The 23,018-nt window shown below is 32.2% G+C and overlaps 2 protein-coding genes across 2 annotated transcripts; both read right to left on the reverse strand.

The window, feature by feature from the left end:
- Positions 1-7,518: 7,518 nt before the first annotated feature.
- LOC110901020 (ATP-dependent DNA helicase PIF1-like) lies at positions 7,519-8,400 on the reverse strand. The gene has a single exon (XM_022147874.1). The coding sequence runs from the start codon at positions 8,398-8,400 to the stop codon at positions 7,519-7,521; it is 882 nt and encodes a 293-aa protein (XP_022003566.1).
- Positions 8,401-8,430: 30 nt separating this feature from the next.
- Positions 8,431-11,445, reverse strand: LOC110901018. Its single transcript, XM_022147873.1, has 4 exons — positions 10,614-11,445; positions 10,286-10,538; positions 9,273-10,183; positions 8,431-9,179 (listed from the first exon to the last, which is right to left on the reverse strand). The coding sequence occupies exons 1-4, from the start codon at positions 11,443-11,445 to the stop codon at positions 8,431-8,433; spliced, it is 2,745 nt and encodes a 914-aa protein (XP_022003565.1).
- Positions 11,446-23,018: the final 11,573 nt, after the last annotated feature.

Here is a 23,018-nt window from a genome sequence, read left to right on the forward strand (position 1 = left end):
ATATATGGTATAGGGAGACTTTTTGATATATGGTCAATATATGGAGACTTTTTTTTATTTTTAAGGTCAACATGATTAAGATTTGCAAGTAATCTTTAGCAAATATCATAAGACGATTATACAAATTAGGCTATCACCCGGAAACTTCCGAAGCTAGGAAAATTTAATTTACAATAAACAAAAGTACATAAATAACACTTTGAACCTCTAAAGTATCATCTTTCCCTTCTCTACCACAAATTTTTAGTTTGGTTTCATAAGTATCCCAACTTTGCCTCCATATGTATTCAAAGTTTCTATGTAAAGCTAATTCCCTTTTAGTTCATAATGAGATCTCTGTATAAGAATGTTTTCGAAACCCATACGCCTAAGAAGATACGCCATGGTGAATAAATAGCCAAAGGGGCCGGTACCGTACCGAACACCGTCATGGTACTGGTACCGTACCGAACATTTTCGGTATCAATACTGACCTCATAAGTAAACTATTTAACAAAAAGTCTTGGTGAGTTGAACTTGACCCTACCTTCATTGCTGGAAATTTAATCTACATTAATAAAATTTGATCGACATTAACAAAAAGTGTTGGTGCTTGACCCAACCTATTTTGACCCGTAATAGAAAACCTCAGGTTAGAAAACCACCTATTTAGATTAATCAAGTTATATACAAAGATGTTACACTTCTGCAAATTGACTTCCAAATATCCTAATATGTTGCATAAGTTGTATTCAACTAAAGCAAACGTATATCATCCACTACTATTCAAGAAGTTTTGACCACTAAATAGATAGAAAAAATAACAAAAAAGATATGATCATAAACTGACCAACTTGGCGACCCATTTGTAAGGAAATAGATTATACTTCCAATCTTGAATGAACTAGTAGTATACCAACCCCACATCTCGGATTTGTTCTTGTTGACTGAGATGTGTGTGGACCACTATCAAATCTGACGAGGTAAGTTGTAAATCTTGATATACAAATAAAGGACAAAACAGTTAAAAGACCAATTTACCTTCCACTTAACAGTTAAAATTGACTGGGCCCAACCTGAAATTTGATATACAAATAAAGGACAAAACTTGCAATTCACTCTATTTATAATTATTCTGACACTTTTACGAGCTGAAGACATTCATTTGATAAAATTTTAGGTCGCGTACGCGAAACAACTTGAAGACTTGTATGGGGACATAGAATGTGATGATTTAGCTTTATGGAAGAGTCTGCATCCTGAACGCAAGGGTCGCAAGACGTTTGGGATAGGATCTTCTGATCCTGATTATTTGGTGACCGGGAAAAGATCATCCAGAATTTGCGGGTCGTTAGATGACGCCCGACACTCGCAGGAGGTATCATTATTTACTCATGTTATTTTGATATTGTAAAAAAATTTAAGATATTAGGAAGAATGAGTTTGCTGAGAACCTTGATATAGAGATCATTACTTTTTAAATTGATTTTAAGGGTATATATAAAATTATCAGCTAAAAAATATAGTGTAATATGGTGTTCAAATGCCAAATGACTTGCATGCTTTTGTAACTATAATAAAATTTTCAGAAGGACTATTGAGATTCCTGGTGTTTTGCATTCTGAATGTGTTGATATATTTGAATCTGTTGTGCTAACTTAAAAGAACCGGAAACTATTCTCTTGGTCTAATGCTATGCATTTGGTTTTGAAAAAATAGATGGGTTTTTAAGTAGTGTGTATGAAAGACCAACATCTAATTAAACTTTGGCTATGCAATTGAACAGGTGTAACTAGATAATTGTATCTTGAATTCTCAACTCTTTCATGGTGAATTATTTTTGGGTCGTGTTTTAGGTTTGCTTCTAGTGTTTGGCAAGTTGCTTGAAATAAACCTACGATAAAACTGGTGGGTCAATATTTTTTAATTTTCATTCTCTAACTCTCAAATGTCAGTTTCTTGGCAAAAGGTGTTTTGGCTGATTTTAACATATATGTACTTCATATTCGTGTGTACTTAATGGTCTAGATGACTAAATGATTTACCATGACTCGAATATCGTATTATTGTTAAATGATATGTGAATTTTGACTATATGTTTTTGTTAATACGTATTAATTATATCTTTTTGTACAACTTTTAGCTTCAGAAGGTTCAAGAGGAATTAGAAAAAGAACGGGAGGCCCGACAAAACATAGAATCCCAGTTCGAAAAATTTCAACAAGAGCGCGAGAAAGAGCGGCCGACCAAGCGGCATGGCAAAAACTTATGGAAGAAAAGCTGAAAAGCATCGGAAATAAGTAAAAACTCTCGTCTAGTTAAGTATTGTAATGTTAAACAACGGATTAGTTTTGATTGCTTTTAATTAGGATTTTTTGTGCGTTTTGGAATGTTTTAAAGTTTTTGGAATGTTTGGAATGTCTCAAATGTTGCTTTAATATTTTTGGAACGTTTTAGAATATTGCTACAATTATTTTTGGAATTATAATAGTAATTTTGCTGCTTTTTTTTCATAAAAAATGGTTTTATTTAATTTCTTTAATTTGTTACAGTTTGTCACAAATTTGTAGCAAACAGATGCAGGATTGTTTTCCTGAGTTGTAGGAAATTTGTGGCAACCTTCAAAAAATATTTTTTTTTTGGTTTGTAGGAATTTTGTCGTAACCTTTAAATTTTGTTTTTCTTGGTTTGTAGAAATTTTGTCGTAACCTTTAAATTTTGTTTTTTCTTGGTTTGTAGGAATTTTGTCGTAACCTTTAAATTTTATTTTTTTTTGTTTGTAGGAATTTTGTCGTAAGCTTTAAATTTTGTTTTTTTAGTTTGTAGGAATTTTGTCACAAAACTTAAAAAAAGCTATTTTTTAAGTTGTAGGAAATTTGTAGCAACATTAAAAAATATATTTTTTATTTGTAGGAATTTGTAGCAAAATGTTAAGAGAAAGTTTTATATTTTTGTAGAAATTTTGTCGCAAAATAAAATAATTATTCATAATTATGGATAATTTTTGTCATTAGTGTTATTAATTTTAAAAGTAAAATATCATAAAATAAAATACAAAAATAGGCATAATTGTGGAAGAATTGTAGGAAAAACATAAAAAAACAGTTTGTAGGTATTTTGTGGAAACATTTGTGACGATATATATTTGTCAAAAATTTGTGGGAAATTTTGTCATAGTTTTGTAGCTAACGTGATTTTCGACAATTTTATTTTGCACGAATTTTTTTGTAGCAAATCTGTGAGTAAGACCAATTACCTACAAATTTGCTACAAATTTGGCTGTCACAAAGAAGACAGTTTTCTAGTAGTGATATACGAGTATTATATCAACTCATCAAATGAGTTCACATTGAGATTATAAATGTTTAAAAACGAAAAAAGTAATGTTGAAGACAATTTAAACAACTCAGATTGCATTGAGTGGACCATTAACTACTAAAAAAACAAATATAATCAGTTGAAATCAAAACTTCAAGTAATAGTCATGCATGATAAACAAAAGTCTGAATGTGTGGAATGTTTCATGAAACACATATGAAATCTACTCATTATATTGTTTTGTGGCGTTCGACTTGATCTCCTAGGTCAAGGTGCTAAATGCACTTATAAACACGCATAATCAGCTGCAATATTAGATTACTACAAATGCACTAAAAACAATTGTTTTCTCTCTAACCCTACAAATATCCTTACCAATAATTACATTTCCACCTCTTAATCATATTTTATATTGTTTTTAATAATCAAATTCATTTACATTACTTTCAAATTTTAAATAGATATAAATAAATTTAAAAAGATATATTTTTACTCTAGCCGTTATATACATATACATATATAAACTTCATAAACTTTTTTTAAAGTAGCAGTAAATACTTGTACGTTGTTCATTACTGGCTTGTACACCACTTAATTTGATTGCCCTATTTATATACTATTAATTTATATACTATTAATTTGAAATATTTGTGTGCATGTTTGGTTGTAAGTTGTGCTTAAATACTTGTACCTTAATCAAATATAGGTTCTAAGTTGTGCTTAAGTGGTTGTACCTTAATCAAATAATAATGGTTTCATTACCTTACCAAATTCAATACGTTTTGTATGCATGTATGGTTGTAAATTGTGCTTAAGCGGTTGTACCATAACCAAATAATGGTTTCATTATCTTACCATATTCAATCGGTTTGATCTATTCAAAGTTGTGTTGTTTTATTTGTAAATTATTATTTATAGTAGTCTAATTAATTTAGCCAAAATCTTGTATAAATATAACTAGTTGCAACACCCGTGTGAACACACGGGTATGTTTAATAACGATCGAAAACAATTACTAAAAAACAGATTATAATATATGATTTAAATTCTTTGCATTTAGTTACATATCTTTATAAAATAGTGTTAATGAAATTATGTGTTAGTGAACATGGTTGATATACAAATAAGCTAAGTACTTGGTAATATGTTGTCTAAAATGAAAACATGAACTAATTTTATGTTGTCTAATCACTTATTATATATGACTTTAATTTTTTTTGACACAATGTTAGTGTACAATTCAGTAAAGAACCATTGTTAAATAATTAAAAGGGCATACATTTGATCCAATCTGTACTCAAAATGGGCCGCGTGTGTTCAAGCCCATTAGAACACTTCTTTGAAATACAGAACATAGCCCTAAAACCTTGAGTCTCGGATGTTTACAGGTAATCTACAGGTAATCAATATTGCGAGGAAGATAGTTCTAAAACCTTGAGTCTCTAAGTGAAATTGCGAGGAAGAAAAGACCGAATTTCTTCAAGCTCTTTGCGACATCATCTACAGGTAATCTATATGTGTTTCCAACAGTTTCTTCTTCTAAAATCTTTTCTTCTGGTAACTTATTATACGATTAATGTATGTTTTTGTTGTTTGATCAATCATTCCTCTGTGTTCCGTTCTTGTGTTTTTGTTCCATGTATAATACTTTTGATTTTCATATGTAACTTTGTATTGATGATCGATTGAGATTTATACTTTTGGTATTTGTCTAATTATTTTATATCATCTCGTTTAGGGCAAAGTTAAAAACGACAGTTGATCGATTAAAGTTAAAAACAACTATTTATGATACTTTATATAAAGAATTTGTAAGATTATGATGTTTAGTATAGTTTCACTTGGTGTTCTTGACATTGACAAAGATTAGATAGATAATTTTAGTCTTCAACAGATTGAGTTATAATATTTTTGGTGTTTGCTTAGTTATATATGTTGATATTTTGATTAGTTATGTTACAATAATTATTGATCAATTTTGTCTTTCATATTCTTGTTGATAATATTAAGTGTTATTGCAACTGACTTAACAAATTATTATAAATTCGGATGTGAAAGTATTTGTTGTGATTTGCACTTGATACGGATAAATATAATTGGTCAGTCAACAGTGGATTGGGTTATATGTTGGAACAATAGATTGAATAATTGGTTAGCAACATGGCATTAGTCAACAGTAGATTGGAGTCAACAGCAGGTACTTTTGGAGTCAAGAGTAGATTGAATGTGGCTTAGCAACATTTGATTGGGTTAGCAACAGGTGTTTGGGTTGATAATTGAATTAATGAACTGAACTCACTGAGCCTTAATACAAGTTGAGCATTTTTAATGAATCTCGATTTCATTCAAATTCAAATCATATCAAGTGTATCATGGTAGAGATGATATAGAATAACTTTTTAACATTTTATTCTTTTATTTATTAATGATATTCATTATATTTTATCTAATAGTTGTATGTTAGAAGGATGTATGGGTTTGCTTATTACATGGATGACAACAAAAGGAAATGTCTGGTTAGTATTTTAAACTCGGTTTTGGTGAATTTAGTTTTCTTTATAATATCATATTAGACAGTTTCTGATTTTAATTTATTTATACATAGGTTCTGCCCCCAAAATATAAACAATGGATTAAAGACTTTAACTATCCAATGGGCTTTGTCAAAGTCCGGACAACTAATGGTCAGGTGTTTGAAGTCAAGGTATATCAATTAGGAAACTCCTGTTATCTCTACAATGGGTGGTATTCGGTAGTTGAAACTTTGAAACTACAATCTGGATCATGGCTCGTATTTCAGTATGAAGAGGCATTACAAAGTTTCTGGATATTTTATTTTTATGACAATATTGCGTTTGCTCCATCTGATTATTTTTACTACAGACCTAATGGTGATTTTGATAAGTCTGATGCTATGGTATGTAGTTCACAATCTGGATTCATTATATTTATTATGGTTTCTTATTTATTGGTTATTAGTATATGAAATTACTAATATTTATTTTTTCATTGTTGTAGCATATCAATCGTTTATTCGTATATCACAAGATGGACAATACCATTCCGAACTATCCAGTTGTTATTAGAGGTACTGGGAAGCATAAAATGTTTATTCGAATGGATGTGATTGACAATCAGCTTTACATAATAACTGGATGGGATCGGATGAAGAAGAAGTTGTCAATAACTGATGAGCACTTGCTTATGTTTGAAATGATTGATCTTCATACTTTTGATATGTATGTTTTCAATTGTTCCAAGTATGCTGATTTAGTTTTGCCGCCGGAATTATATGCTGGTATTAAGGAAGAAGTTGTAGAAGAAGTTATCAGTATTTCCTCTGATGAAGACGTGGATAATGTAACTAAGGGCAATGAAGCTGATATTTTCCCTGTAACCACGAACAAAGAAACTATTCCAATAGTTTTCCATGTGGACAATCATTTTGTAAGTTTTTGTAACCATAAACTACTAACAGGACCTTAGGATGTATTAACCATATTATAATGCTATATTTGTTAACATAGTTTGTTGTTTGTTACAGCGCATTAAAAAAGCTCTTGCTAAAAAATTGGTTTGCATTGGAAGAGGAGTTTAAAGATTGTAGATGCTGTTGGTAATGTTTGGAATGTTCAAGTTGGTATCGAGTATTCTGATGGTCGGTCTTACATCAAAGACATGAAACAGTTTGTGAAGGATAAAAAGATGGTTCCTCATGAAGACTTTACCCTTAACTTCGTCATGGGTAAAGGTATTTTCTTGTTTGATGACTGAATGGTTGTACGACTTCTGCGGATAATGATATGATGTATGGAAACAATGTTTTTTGTTTGTGGTGGTTGGTTTGTTGAAAAGTCTTTTGTAATAGTTGATAGTGCGGTTTTAACCCTATGGTAAGACGGATGTATGTACCTATAAATTTTTTGGTTACATATCTTACTGAAACACTACAAACTATGTGTTTTATGCATATGTCGGTCTTATTTTCATTAGTTATTGCTTGTGTTTTACATATATGTCGGTCTTATTTGCCTTTAATTATTTTATAATTGTTAAAGATATTAATCTTGAAACATGTATACTATTTTCTAAAAAAATATACTAAAATAATATCCATCATTATTAGATAAAAGAAACCTGTTCATAGAATGTTCAAAAGATCATACCACATTACTTCATACATAAAAAAGAGTTTTGTCAAAAATATTATTTCTACGACGACTATAGGTTTTGAAGAACTTCTTTGTAGACCACGTTAGTTGTGGCATTACACACTTGTTTTTTGTCGTCACATATCAAGATTTTCAAACCATTCCTACTCTTTACTCGAGAAACAGCAACATATAGTTGTCCGTGACTAAAAACCGGACGTGGAAGATATAGGCCAACACGTTCAAGTGATTGTCCCTGGCTCTTGTTGATGGTCATTGCAAAGCATAGAGATAGTGGGAACTGTCTTCGTGCAATTTTCACCGGTAATCTTTTATCGGATGGTGTCATTTTCAATCTTGAAATTAAAGTATGATGACCTGTATTATTTCCGGTAATAATCTTTGCTTCAATTACACGTTTTCCAAGTTTTGTTACTTGAAGCCGTGTACCATTACACAGACCATTTGTTTGATCAATGTTTCTAAGTAACATTACTGGAGCTCCAACTTTGAGAACCAATTTATGGTTAGGTAATCCTGACAAATGCAATTTGTTTAACACATCCGAAGGAAACAATGCCATGTTAAGGTCGATTTGTTGCTCACACTCACTTAAACTATCCGAACTAAGATATATCTTCTCTTCACCAGCCATACTATTTAACAATTCTGTATTTATTGAATCAACAACTTCATTTGTGGGAGCAAGAATGGCTCTTTGTTGGAAGTAATTTGAATCCCACAAAAACTTTTGCATATCCGGATATGTGAATGAGATCAATGAAGATATAGGATTGACTTGATCGAGTATAAGTAGATCATCTGAAATTTCAATTTTCACCTCTCCATCATTTGGACCACCAAGTAGACCATCACCAAGCTGTAAAATCCATTCAGCAAATTCCTTGATCTCATGAAGATTACTTGGTTTTTTACCAACTTTTAACCTCATGTTTTCAGTTAGCTTGAGTAATTGACAATCCTACCATATATAAGAAGAATTCAATGAAGAATTTACAATCATGCTTCTGCTACCTTTTGGAATGACAGGAAGGATTTGTCTAAAATCACCGCCAAAAAGAACTATCTTTCCACCAAAAGGCTTGCTTTGCAAGGATGGATTATTGGAACGTGCTATATCTCTCATTGTTCTATCCAGAGCTTCAAAACAATGCTTATGTGTCATTGGTGCTTCATCCCAGATTATCATATTAGTTTCTTTTATTAATCCTCGTAGCTCACTGTTCGGTTCTATAGAACATATGGAATCCTCGTTAACGTTTATCGGAATTACAAACCTGGAATGAGCCGTTCTACCGCCATCTAATAGAAATGATGCAATACCACTGGATGCAACATTTAAGACAACTTCACCTTTGGAACGTAAGGCAGCTGCAAATGTTTTCCAGAGAAATGTTTTACCAGTTCCACCGTAACCATATACAAAGAAAACACCTCCATTTCCTTTAGCAACTGCATTCATGACGGTTTCATACACTTTAAGTTGTTCATCAGTTAAAGATTTTAAGTAAGATGCAAGTTCCTTTTTTAAGGTAGCCCGATCATACGAAAGTTCTTTCATTATCATTTGGTTGTTCAATGCTGAAATGTAGTTGTCAGGAACATTTGGCATGTCAGAAAAGTTGCCTAACGTACTTCCATAAGCAAGTAACAATTTTTCGATATGTGATAAGCAAATGTTTTCAATCTCTTCCTCTGGAAGAACCAGATCTAAAAAATAAAAGAAATACAGTAATTAGATTTCATAAATATTTCATTAGAGTAAGTTGGAATCTGAGTATTTATTTAAGGTTTGAAAATTACCAGGAATACCAGTAATTCTCCGTTGCTGATATAATATGTCTTCACACAATAGAGATTTTGTTTGTGTCCAGAAATGACCAGGCCTAGAAATGGTGTTTGACATCAATAGCATTACAAAAAATGTACGTAAGAAATCAGAAGTGGACCATGCGCATGCTTCCGTGACGGCAACTATATACTCATTATCATCGTCCAACAGACCGCGAGCGAAACATGCATCTTTAAAGGTATCGTAAATTTTTCCATCAACTGTTCTTATATCATCAAAACTCACTGGTCCTATAACGTGATTCAATAAAATTCTCAAGAAATAACAATCACCAAGGGATGGAGGTACATAATGTATCCTACCAACTGCACCAAAAGGTTGTTTTCTACGCATCCACTTTCGTTCTTTGCGTATCCATACAAAGTATCTGGGAAACTCTATATACTTCAATGTTCTAGCAAATGGATCCATTTGGTTACATTTCATCCATTCTGTGAACATAGTCATTTTCACAGTTGGGTTACTGACCACGTCACACAAGTTTGAATTATCATCATAAACAATAGCCTGACCATCTTCGTAATGAAAAGGCAATATTTCAACAGATGGAACTCGATAGTGTATGTCAAACTTGAAGATTCTCCAAGCAGCTTCACACGCTGAAATATATCTACAATCAAGATATTCTTTAACTTCATCTACTTCTTTTTTGTTTGACAGCTTTTGTTTATTTGTCATTTCCTCATTTTCCTTGTTCACATTACCAGTTGTGGTAGTTTGGTAAACAGAAGCTGTGACTCTATCCGGACCCTTATTAATGTATTTGAACAAATATTTGATGGATCCTGTTTGGTTACACCACTCAACATTTATGTGGCACTGATACTTTTTGAGTAGCATAGGATTGTACGGAACTACAAACCTATTGTCAAGCAACACACCATTTTTTTCTACAGTGTTACATGTTTGACGTCAACGGTAGATAGGATATCCTTCAGAATCAACACAAGTCTCATCTACATACTTTTTCGGAAACTTCTTTGAACATTTGTTCTTAGCCATGCATGGACAATGAGGATTGTCTGTACCACAAGGACCGTGGATCATAAACTGTTTGACAAGTTCATACAGTTCAGCATCCGTCTCTTTGTCAGGTATTTCAGCACTAATAACCAAATCAATTTCTTTAGCAGTTGGAAACTTGCTATCGGCACTTAAGAACAAACATATATGAGCATGAGGTAGACCACGTTTCTGAAATTCGATTGTATAAATACCTGAAATAGTAAGTGAAAAACTGTTAGTAAGGGTATTATTTGACAAATTAATTAAAAAAATTTATAATCACTTACTTGCTTGTATCTCACCAAAGAATTTATGTTTCTTGAAATCTTGAATTAGATGATTGATTTTAATTTTAAATAACCGTGAGATAATATCCGGTCTATCTTGAGGGTCCAACCGTTTGTCTTTTAAACACCTATAAATCTCAGGCCAATTGGGATTACAAGTGACTGTTATGAAGAGATCTGGATATCCTACAGCTTTGCAGATTGCCATAGCATCTAGGTACTTTTGCATCATATATCTAGATCCGCCAGTAAATGATGAAGGCAACAAAATTCGTTTCCCACAATTTGACTCATCGCTTTCTCCACTTTCAACACTTTGATTTAAATTTTTAAAGGTTTGAGTTCTAAGTTTGGGTTTTTGTGACTTTATGTAAGCTAACCGTGCAGATTCTATCATTGTATACGCATCAACCAGAAACTGTTGGAATAGCTTTTGGGCATTGAGTAACAACGAAAATTGGTTGGGCCGGTCTTGTATTATGTAACTAAAAAATTCTCTCATTGTGGTGCTGGTTCTAAATATATCACAATCAACTGAAACACCTCGATGTTTAATACCAAGTCTAAATCCAGATTCTGCATACAGGAAGATAAGAGGATATTGCAATGCAAGATAAGAGGGATGAAGCTCACTAATTCTCTGAAGACCGGCTGATTTGCTTTGAACTATGATACCCCTTTTATCAAATGCTACATCAAAATCACCAATTATTGATGCAGCAATTTCTTCAGTCGTGGGCAAGTTAAATATTCTACCATCCTTATCCCTTGTTCCAATGAGCTTGAGTCTTACATTTTGCCAATCATTTTCTTTAAAACAATCTCGTACCATTCTATATGACTTCACAAGTGGATTAATAGAATCCAACATTTTTTTAAGACTGGATATGATGTGAAGATCAAGGTCTTGTTTAGTCGTTTTTTTGGAACCTTCCTCGATATTGTGTAGAAAATTACATTATTATATATAGAAGATATATGTAAAACAGATAATACAACCAGTATTTAGTAAATGCTTAATTTACCTTACAGCCTTTTGACGATTAAAATCCTCGTTTTGGGAATCATAAATATAAAGTTGTGAAAATTTGGGCTCTTCACCTTCGTTTGGTAGTAGACTACCAATGCGATGGTAATTTTGTCCTTGTAATCCGAAAACATAAGGACCTTTGCTTTTTTGAAAACTTTTAGAAACCTTGCCACCAAGGGATGTGAAGGAAAACATCATGTTATATGCTCGAATATTATTCATGAAATTGTGGCTTTCAGGAGTCAGTCTTTTATAAAACCTTTCGAGCAACGGAGGATGAGTAGGTGAGGGAGGCAATTCAATGTCTCCGTTCGAACAACAAAGAGAAAAAGCAGATTTCTTAGAATCCAAATTACCCCTAAGCATTCCATCTTTCCAAAGCATTGCATGATAGTAAGAACATACAAAAGTAGCATCTCCATGATCAACGTATTCTACAAAATTAAGACGGCACATAGAAAAGATGATTATATAAGAGAAATATTAGGAGAATAAATTGTTATCTGGAAAAATACTTTAATATATTAAAGGAGGGTATGTACCTCTTGCAATTCCGGAAATCTTTTTTAAGATAGAAGATGGTAAACAATCAGAGGAATTGGAATCATCAAAGTTAGACATTTGACCAGGATAGGAGTTTTCTTTTCCTGCAATTTCATTTTAGAAATAACCCTTAACATCAGTTCCAACAGGTAGGAGGATATGCAATACATTACTCGAACGGTTTGATGAATCGGAAACCTATATTTAGTTTTGCATTAAAATTAGACAACATACCATTAATGACTACTTCGGAACAGTTTGGCAACCGTCGAGAAGTTCTAATATCAATATTCAGAGTAGTTGGAATATGACTTTGGTGGGACCTTACTGTAACGCGATCCACTTGCAATACAAAATTTACAAATGTTATAAAAATTCGAGCAACAAACAATCAATGACTAACAGTAATAACAAAGCTCTATAGAGCATACAATTTGTAATATTCATTAGAGGTTGGCTCTCAATGTGATGATTCAATGATGCAACCGGCGTGACCATTGAAGATGTCTTCCTTTCATCAGCTACAATAGATAAATCAAATTTACTTATATCCCTTGTTTTGAATCTTTGTTTCCTCTTTCTAGAGTCATGAACACCATAATTAACATTTTCGGATTGTCCTAAAAATTGAAACAAATTGACAAAGTCAAACCTGATATCATACATTAAAAAAATACGATTTATAAACTTACCAAAACTGGATGAAGTCAGGGGAATCACACTAACATATGTTCGATCTAAGTTGGCGGGCGTGTGACATGCTGTACATGACAAGATTTGGTTAATTCCAGCTACAAACAATTACAATTTTGACATTTTTTACAATCAGTAAGTAAGATTATTTGTAGAGTAGCAGTAGAGTTGTTTACCCGTATTTGTAGAAGAAGATTCGAGCGACATTAGAGTTTGATTCTGATTTATGGGGGATGGCGTGTAATGTAGACTTGAGGGTTCATAGACACCTCTTGATGATACTGGTTGTTATAAATAAACAAATAGGTTTCAGCTAATATAACATTACATATATATATGTATTATGAAGAATGACCATGAAAAACATACCTCTGTTATCGTTCGTAGTAATAGGAACATTGCCCGAAAGTGTATCAATAATAGGACGTGTCTGTTCAGAGTGAAACACACCACTGTTTCTACGCTTATCCAGGATAGACTTTCTTATCTTCCTTGACTCTTTGGGCGTTTGGGTGTTACACTCTGGAAAGCACTTTCTATCTCTTGGTAAAAAGATTCTTGTTACTCTCCATAACTGTACATAAGAATTCAGAGAATATGGGTGATTTACGGCTAGCTACAGGTGATTATTGTAATAACCAAGCAAAAAATCAATTTTTTGAAACAGATAGTGGTGATTCAACATTCCAATAAAACCCCCCTAAATAAAAACATCAACCCAGACAAATCTGCGGAGATGATTTAAATAAATAGAATAGAAAAACCTACCATTAAGAATTCATCGATTGCTTCCAAAGAGAGAAGGTATTCAATTGTGCATTGAGATTTTCTCGCGAATTTTTGATTTTGACATTGATTGAGACCGAGGTAATGAGATGGTACTCATAGCGGAGGTAATGAAGATAGCACTAGGAGTTAAGAAACGTGATTCAAGTTGTGGGCCTTTGACATGGTTTTATGGATCACAACTTATAGACCACAAATTATTGGATTGTTTACACCATTTAGTTGCAAAATGCAGCACAATTTGCGGACCTTTGGTGGATTTTATTTTGTACTGAGTTATTTGTTTGTTTCTTTACAAACTGTTTTTTGGATCCTTAACATATAAGTAATTTAAATTGAAACTTTCCGTAATTTATATGGATTTAAATACTACATATTTTGTTAATAATGCTTGTCTGGGCTTTACAATTTATTAGTTCCTGCAATTAGGTTGCTATAACACAATTCAGCGAATTTATATTTGGAATTGAAGTTTAGTGATACATTTTTACGGAGTCACATTTTCACGTAACTTATGTGCATGGATAAAATTATATGGATTTAAATTCTACATATTTTCTAACCGTCTTTGACTTTGTCTTATCAAATATACTGGTTCCTACATTAGTTTATAAAAGAGTTGCTTAATATGTATGAGTTATATCCTATCATAATGAAAATTGGCTTAAGGTCCTTTAATTATATAAATTCTTTGACAAAATTTTTGGATATTAACAATTTCTTTATGATGTGGTTATAAAGTGCACATACATTGAAACTTGCAACTAAACAAAGCAGAATTTATACTACGACAAACCATTCTAAACATCTCATATACTATAGTGTACAAATCAAAACAGCCATTATAAGCAAAGATTATTACGACAAACCATTCTAAACATCTCATATACTATAGCGCACAAATCAAAACACACATTATAAGCAAAGATTACACTTGGCAGCATAAAACATAGTTTATAATACCCAAAAGTAAACCACATTATGGTTTACCACAAAAATCCAAGTTCAAAAGTTACCAATATCTAACACATACATAAGAACTGTTTCAGTAGTTAACACTTACTAAGAATAACCTAACTTCAACCAGAGACATACTTAAGTGTATACAAAAAACATAAATTCGTCTAAACATCAAAAGATAACCAGACATGAAAGGTGCTAGGTGTTAAGCCTAGAGGACCTCTTCCGATTAGTTTTGTTGTTAGAAGATAGTTCCCCAACACTTTGACCTTCCACCTCCTGCAACGAACGTTTACCATTGGGACTGGTGCCCGAATCCTTCTCGGCTTCGACAACGGAAGAGTCGGCGGTAACAGATACAACATCCTTGAATTAAATCACAAAACAACTACTAAGGTATCAAATAAGGTAATATACTCTACAGACAAGCAAAAACAAAACTATAGAATCCATATTCACCTTTGAAATAGCAGCACCGGCCATCTGTGAAGATTCAGATAATTGGACAGCTTTGATTTCTAAACCTTCTTGGCTAAACACCTAATATCAAAATATTACAAAAGAAATTCAGGTATGTTATTTAAACTACAAAAATTGGAAACCAAAAACACATCAGTATAACATATCCAAAAACTCTTACCTCATCAGCAACCTCAAGAGCATTACCATTACCAGCAACCAATTCAGCAATTATGTCCGGATCATCAAATATTTTTTGGATAGTGTAAACATGGTAATCATGATTAAGGTTGTAATCAGAAACTTCAATTTTAAAAGCTAACTTCTTTTCAACCAACCGAGATATTTCATGTGGAAAACTCTCAGTATCATTGACCTTCACTTGCCGCTCCCTTATATCATTCGCAGTTGAACCAATAAGCTTCATCACATCTTTATCAAACATCACAAAAGACACACTACCGGTTTCATCTTGAACTCTCAAATGTACCTTGAACCTGTAATAAATAGTAATTAAATTACAGTCCAATTATATTAAGTAATAAACATAAAAAGGTTTTTTAGCTTACTTAATGGTTATCGATGTGCATTCTTTATCGCATTTCGGACAAACCAATGAAGTAGGTGACAGATTCATGACGTCATCAGAAATGATTTTTGCGTATTGTAAGTATTCAGTTTTAGTCAACACCTTCTTGTTACAGTTTCAACATGTCGGATAAAACCATCCATAGTTTTCTTGAACAATATTGATCGTTCCAACTACCACACATGACATTACCTATAATATCAAATATAAAACTTTATTAACATAATAAAACTATAAAACAGATAAAACAATAAAGGAAATTCTTGAAAGTATGGTGTTGAGTAAATAGGAAAAATTCATACGCTTTCAATCTCAATAATTTCATCAACATGTCTCTTAGGAGTATCAATTAGGAATTCTTGACGAACTGGAAATACACTCTGAGATGAAAGTATGGTTTGAGAAGAAGAAGCACCTGCTTCAAATTGTTTCACTAAAAGACTACAAAAAAAAACATTCGTGTTAATATAAATAAGCCTTTCAAAACAGAAAATATACACAAAACTAAATTACACAAAACACGAAACACATTCAAAGTAAAGATATATTCGAATTTATTTCATGTCATCTAAAATAAACAAAGAAACAGCAAGTCACAACAAACCACATTGATATTTGTTCCTGTACTATCTAACCATAAAGAACATTTCTTTTACAAAATATCTAAGAATATATCAAAAAACAGAAACCTCTATTATACAAAACACAAAACTCTATTACACAACCAACTATGAGAAAGAAAACATAAACCCAAAATCTCTATTACACCACCAACTATCTAACCATAAAGTACATTTCTTTTACAAAATATCTAACAATATATCAAAAAACACAAACCTGTATTACACAAAACACAAAACACAAAACACAAAACAAAAATCTCTATTACACAACCAATTATGAGAAAGAAAACACAAACCCAAAGTCTCTATTACACAACCAACAATGAGAAACGAAATATAAAACATACTCACAAGAAAATATAAATAACCCTTTCAAAACATACTCACCTTTTTGCTAATAAAAATATTAAAAATATACAATATAATTCAGTGATAGTACCTCCTACGAAGTTCATTAACCTCATCAATTTCTTCATTGAGAAACAGTCGAGTTCCAAACTTATCATTCTGAACGGTAAATTGTTCTGCACATAACAATATACATATTCAACAATTCATTACAAGTGTCCGAAGAAATAAGAAAATGCTATTAAAAAATGTAACAAATGCACACATGCTAAATGAAAGTCAAATATGTTGTAAATTACCCTGCCACTTCTTAATCTTCGCATGCTGCATTACAGCCATAACAATCTCATTCGGATTGTTTTGAGACAAAAAATCATTAAATTGTTGTGCATATCCATTCCACAAAGTACAACGAACTACATCTCCCCTACATCAAACAGATAAAAAAAACATTAAAAGTTCAACTAAAATCTATCTATACTATGTATATTAAAGAACACTAATCATTGACAATAAATAATGGCAATGATTTACTCTTTCTTTGTATTAAATGCAATGAATAATAAGACACAATCAGTTATAAAACAACATAAATGAGAAAATCAATTAATGCATCTTCACTACATTAAATTAAATACAATAATAACACACAAACAAATATATATAAGCAACAAAGTAGAATTTACTGCACATCTTGAAGATCCAAGTTCATCCTTTTTTTTTCATTAGGAAAGATTTCCATATCTCCACACCAAACAACAGTTCCAGCAACATCTAAATTGACAAATACAGCAACACTAATCAGAATCGAAATGTAAGCATAATATATTCCAAACAACGAGAAACAGTCCTACCAACAGTGAGCAGATTATTTCCTTCTCCATTAAGAATTTGTGAATGTGGCACAAAGTTAAATCCGTAATCAACGCCTTCCCAACCATTCGCACGTGTAACAACCGTACAACGGTAAAAATTAATCTTGTAACCATGATTAACAACTTTATAGGTATCAGTGTTTTCTCCAACACCAAATCTTGATAGAATAACAACCTCATCCTCATCCTCATGAAGTTGTGAGATAAACACAGGTATCAATGGAGCCTTAACAATTGCCTGAATCTTACAACCCTGAACAAAATAAGTGAAATAAGATAGTTTAGAAACAAACATAAAATATACAGAAAATATAAAACATACTCACCAGAAAATATAAATAACCCTTTCAAAACAGAAAATATACACAAAACTAAATTACACAAAACACGAAACATCTATCAATGATCAATGATCAATAACCAAACAAACAATATTCATCTTTTTTTCTTTATAACAGTAACTCTAAATTCATCTAACACTAAAACAAACAAACAAACAAATACCAAGTCACAACAAACATTTATCAATGATAAATAACCAACCAAACAATATTCATCTCTGTTCCTTTATATCTAACCATCTAACCATAAAGCACATTTCTTTTACAAAATATCTAAGACGATAACAAAAAACACAAACCTAAATTACACAAAAAACAAAACACGAATCTCTATTACACAACCGACTATGAGAAAGAAAACACAAAGCCAAAATCAGGCTGATTAGACAACAACCGGTGAACAAGAACCCTAGGACTGTACAAAGTATAATACCTTCTCATCGAGCAGGATGAGGTCCATCCGAAAGGACTGAAGCCATTTGCGGATAATTCGACATTTGAGAGTCCACATATCTTTCGACGGATTCAAATCATCTATGAAACTGAGTGACAAAGATGATGATTCAGCAGCGGATTTCTTCTCGGGTGACATTCTTCGTGTGGAATCTCTGTAAAAGGAAACCCTAAAATCGGCAAAAGAGAGAAGTGAGAAGAAAGAGAGAAGAAAATCGCCTTTAGTAACAATGGAGAAGAAAGAGAGAAGTGAGAAGAAGAAAGAAAGACTGATGATATGATGTGCATTAATTGGGATACAACTCCCCATGCATTTTCAAAATTTACCTCCAAAAAAATGATTATTTTTGATTTTTAAAAACAAAAAAAAACAGATTAATTAATAACATTAGATTATATATTAAAATCGGAATTATGATGTAATCCAATCCTATGTGGCATATCTAGTTGGTTGACACATCAGCAAAATGAGGTCAGCCTTTAGTCTCCTTTTATAGATTAGATAGATTTGCAACATATTGACGCAATGGTTGTTGTAATGTATGCATTATGGTTTGTATAGTGGTAATGATATATATTATATATAGATTACGATGAACCCGTCAAACAGGAAAAACTAGACGCGGGTTCATCGTAACACGCGAGTCCTGGATCAACTTAGTTACTTTATTCTATGTTTTGCATTTCGGTTTAATTTCTTTGCGTTAACACCGCAACTTCATTGTCGGTGGTCACTGACAATAGTGTAGCATTAGTGCTCGTCCCCGCCGCAACGCGGGGGGTGCCTAATACTAGTTATAATAAAAATAACCTTGTTGGCAAATGAATTAGTGTTGTTAAATGATTTAAATCTAATGTACACTGTACATGTTGTTAAAGCAAATGAAGTACAACTTGTTATTGCATTTGAAAAAGGTGAAAAAGAAAATAAATGCTTTTAATCTACTAGGTCCTACAAGCTTGGCCAAAAACGCTTCTTCATATGTGAGGCTCCTCCAATGCAGCAAATGCTTCACTCCTTGCCATGTCACTCAAATGCACTCCGTGCATTGGGTTTGGTATTAATTAGCAACAACCACCTGAATTGTAGTATAAGTATAAGTGTATAACAGGGTGGAGTTATTGTAAAAAAGACCAAAAGTGTGAGAAAGGTAAGAAAGAATCTCAACCATTAGATCTAAGTTAATTGAAAAGGGTATAATTGTAAATGCATTAACAAATTCAAATATAGTAATCCTTGATTTAAGGATTTGGAGAGAGAAAATCCTTGATTTAAGGACTTATAACCGTCCATAACATCATTCATTTTTTTTTTGCATCATTCACAGAATCAGAGCATGTTCATGACATGGTGTTTTAAATAAATTCATAGTTCAATTCATGGTGTTTTTACAAAAAAATATAACACCATTCAGTAAACAAAAATATAACACCATTCAGTACACAAAATAACACCATTTAGTACAAGATATAACACCATTCAGTAAACAAAAATAACACCACTCAGAAACAAAATAACACCATTCAGAAACAAAAAACACCATCCAGTAAACAAAAAATAACATCATTCAGTAAACAAAATAACACCATTCAGTAAATAATATAACACCATTCAGTACAAGAATATAACACCATTCAGTAAATAAATATAACACCATTCAGAAAAAGAAAATAACACCATTCAGAAACAAAATAACACCATTCAGAAAAGAAAATAACACCATTAATGAAAAGAAAAAAAAACACCATTCAGAAAAGAAAATAAACACCATTCAGTAAAGAATATAACACCTTTGTATCATCTTCTCCACTTCCGGCACCAGCACTGCCGCTTCGCCGCCGCTGTCGTGTTTCAAGGTTTTGGTAGGTGATTGAATTCAACAAAGAAAACATCTTCATCTTCATACTGATCTTCAGTCTCCAGTGATCTACAGGTGATTAATACTTCAATTCTCAATTCTCGATGTTTGATTCAACTAACTGCGATTCACAAGTTGTTCAATCGGAGTTCTGTACTTGTTGACTGTTACATAACTTGTTGCGGAAGTTAATCTCGCTGGGAAGTTAGTCTCGTTAACTTAGGGTTTTCGATTGATTGAATATGGAAGAAGAAAGAGAGAGAGAGAGAGAGAAATTGTGAGCGTATGAGAGAGAACGAAATTGCAGGGATTTGATTTACAAAATGAAGATAAAAAGACACAATTGCCCCTAGATATTTCAATTCAGTCCAAATTAACAAAAATATTTTACAATTTGGTCCCTATTGATCTCAACCATTAGATCAAAAGATCTAATGGCTGAGATTCTTTCTTACATTTCTCACACTTTGGGCCTTTTTTACAGGATCCTAACTCGTGTATAACATAACAATAAATAGATAAAAAGTGTTATTTATTTTTGTTTAAACAAATATATCATTTAAGCAATTGATTATTAACTTCATAATTAAAATGATAATGTGGTTTTAGCCGGCTATTGGGCTGGCCAACTCGTGATGCGCCCGAGGCACAAGTTTCAAATGGCCCGAAAGGTTTGTAGATAGAGGACATTCATAAACATTATTTTCAAAAGTTATTAAATCACGAATAATTAGGTCTTCACTGGGATTTGGAAATTCAATTTTCCAATCGATTCTTCTTGGCCTAAGAAGGGCCTGATCCAGGATATTAATTCGATTTGTAGCCATCCAAACCTGGGAAGATTAATAAAAGATAAATAAATGCATCTTTATAAGTAAAATTCAGTCAATATATTTGAGATGATAATGTGCTGAAAGTACCTTGATCTTTTTAGATGCTTCGAATCCATCCAGTTGATTAAGAAGCTCCAACATTGTTCTTTGGACTTCACTATCACCATTCCCGCTTCCAGACTCCATTCTAGCAGGTCCAATACAGTCAATGTCATATTGTCATCCATAAATATTATCGATGGTGCATGATCCCTATTCCCTGCACCAAAAAGATTAAAAAAAAAATAGTCTCAGAATTGGTAAGAAAGGCAAAAAAGAAACTTCAAATTGAGAGTACAAACCTGGCGATAACAAAAAGCTCTCTAACCATTCTGGAACCTTCTCCGATATATTTCTGTACTAACTCAGAACCAGAATCCCTAATGAAAATACAGTCAGTATCATGAGCATCCGCTATCGCCAACAATGTCTTCCCTGTACCTGGTGGCCCATATAAAAGAACTCCCTAAAAAATTAATGATGTATTATAAGTGTATAACACCAACGTATAATATTTTCAAGGTCAAATGGAAAAAAAATATATAAGAACAGTAGAGAACCTCCTTAATCTCTTTAATTTGCTTGTGAACCCCACCAAGCATATCATATGTAAAGTCGGGAACCTTTTCAACTTTCATAAGGTTCAGAAGAACTTTGCTTGGCAAAACTAAATGGAAAAAGGTTGATGTATAAAGAAATAAATAAACTAACCCCACTTTAAAAGCAACTTCCTTCACGTAAAATTTGGATTTAAATTTTGAGATATCCCACTTTTTTTTTTTTTTGTAAACTGCAATTTGCAATTTGTTAGGACTAACGTGGAAGTTATTCAAATATTGCATTATTTCAGGAACGGTTATTTGAATGTAGTCTGCGGTTATTGTGCAGATTTTTTCGCTAACTGCATCTAAATAAGAGAGAGAGTGTAGAACCGCCACTAACTGCTGCTTTTTCAGTTATTTATATAAGTTTACACGGCTGAGATTTAATCTTGAATTGATCTAACGGCTGATATTCCACTTGCGAGCAGTTACAATATATGCCGTCCATAATATATACTAGTTGTAGGACCCGTGTAACCACACGGGTAGGTCTAATAACGATCAAAATCACATACTAAAAAACAGATTATAATATATCATTTAAATTTTTGTCTTGAGATAATGAGATTCTTGAGTCTACATGGTAACCTCACTTCAGCCCATTTGAGTGGAGTTGACTTCTAAACAAAGTCAACCTCGACTTCTTGACAAGGTCAACAATGACATTTTAACCTAACAATACACTGCTACAATAATTCATATCCCAAATCACTTACAGCTAAACAACACTATAAAAAATAATATTTCTTGAATCAAAAATTATCTTCAAGCCCTTATATATACATTAACTGCAGCTGACTTTCCAATCGGATACCTAAAATAACACTTCTTACATTAAACATTCAACAACTACCACACACATCTTAATCATACCATGTTTCGTTTCATTGATCTTCAAATACTTGACTTAAAAAATAAAAATAAAACTCCACTCACAAACCTAAAACAGGGAACACTTAGTAATAAGGAATAAATGTTGTTAATTTTCAGCAGCTTCCAGGCTAAAACCAGAGATTTCGTTGTCATTGGAGAAACAAAGTTGCGGCTTGCTTCCACAATTAATTTTCTTTACTTCTTGACTCAAGCAAATCAAAATTCAGTACACCATTCTTGATTCTACATTACTCTCAACACAAATTGGTCACTTTGGTTATGCTTTTAGCGGGTCAAACATGTCAAATCAAATAAATTGGTTTATAAGAAAGAAAATGAAAAAATCGCCCATAGTGTATATAACAAATGCATAGAAATCATCAAACAACTACTGAAATAAATAATTACCAAAAGTATTCTTGCATATATGGTGAATATTTATCTTGATGAGTACAATAAAATCCTGCAAAAAAAAAAAAAAACAAAAACAAAACAAAAA

The sequence above is a fragment of the Helianthus annuus genome, chromosome 13 (genome assembly GCF_002127325.2).
Source record: "Helianthus annuus cultivar XRQ/B chromosome 13, HanXRQr2.0-SUNRISE, whole genome shotgun sequence".
Lineage (NCBI taxonomy): Eukaryota > Viridiplantae > Streptophyta > Magnoliopsida > Asterales > Asteraceae > Helianthus > Helianthus annuus.

Coding starts and splice junctions, on each gene's coding strand:
- LOC110901018 (XM_022147873.1), bottom strand. CDS start 11,445: ATGGTACGAGATTGTTTTAAAGAAAATGATTGGCAAAATGTAAGACTC. Junction 10,539..10,613: donor CTTTGGTGAGATACAAGCAA/GTAAGTGATTAT, acceptor TTACTATTTCAG/GTATTTATACAATCGAATTT. Junction 10,184..10,285: donor TCAAAGAAGTTTCCGAAAAA/GTATGTAGATGA, acceptor GCTTGACAATAG/GTTTGTAGTTCCGTACAATC.
- LOC110901020 (XM_022147874.1), bottom strand. CDS start 8,400: ATGAGGTTAAAAGTTGGTAAAAAACCAAGTAATCTTCATGAGATCAAG.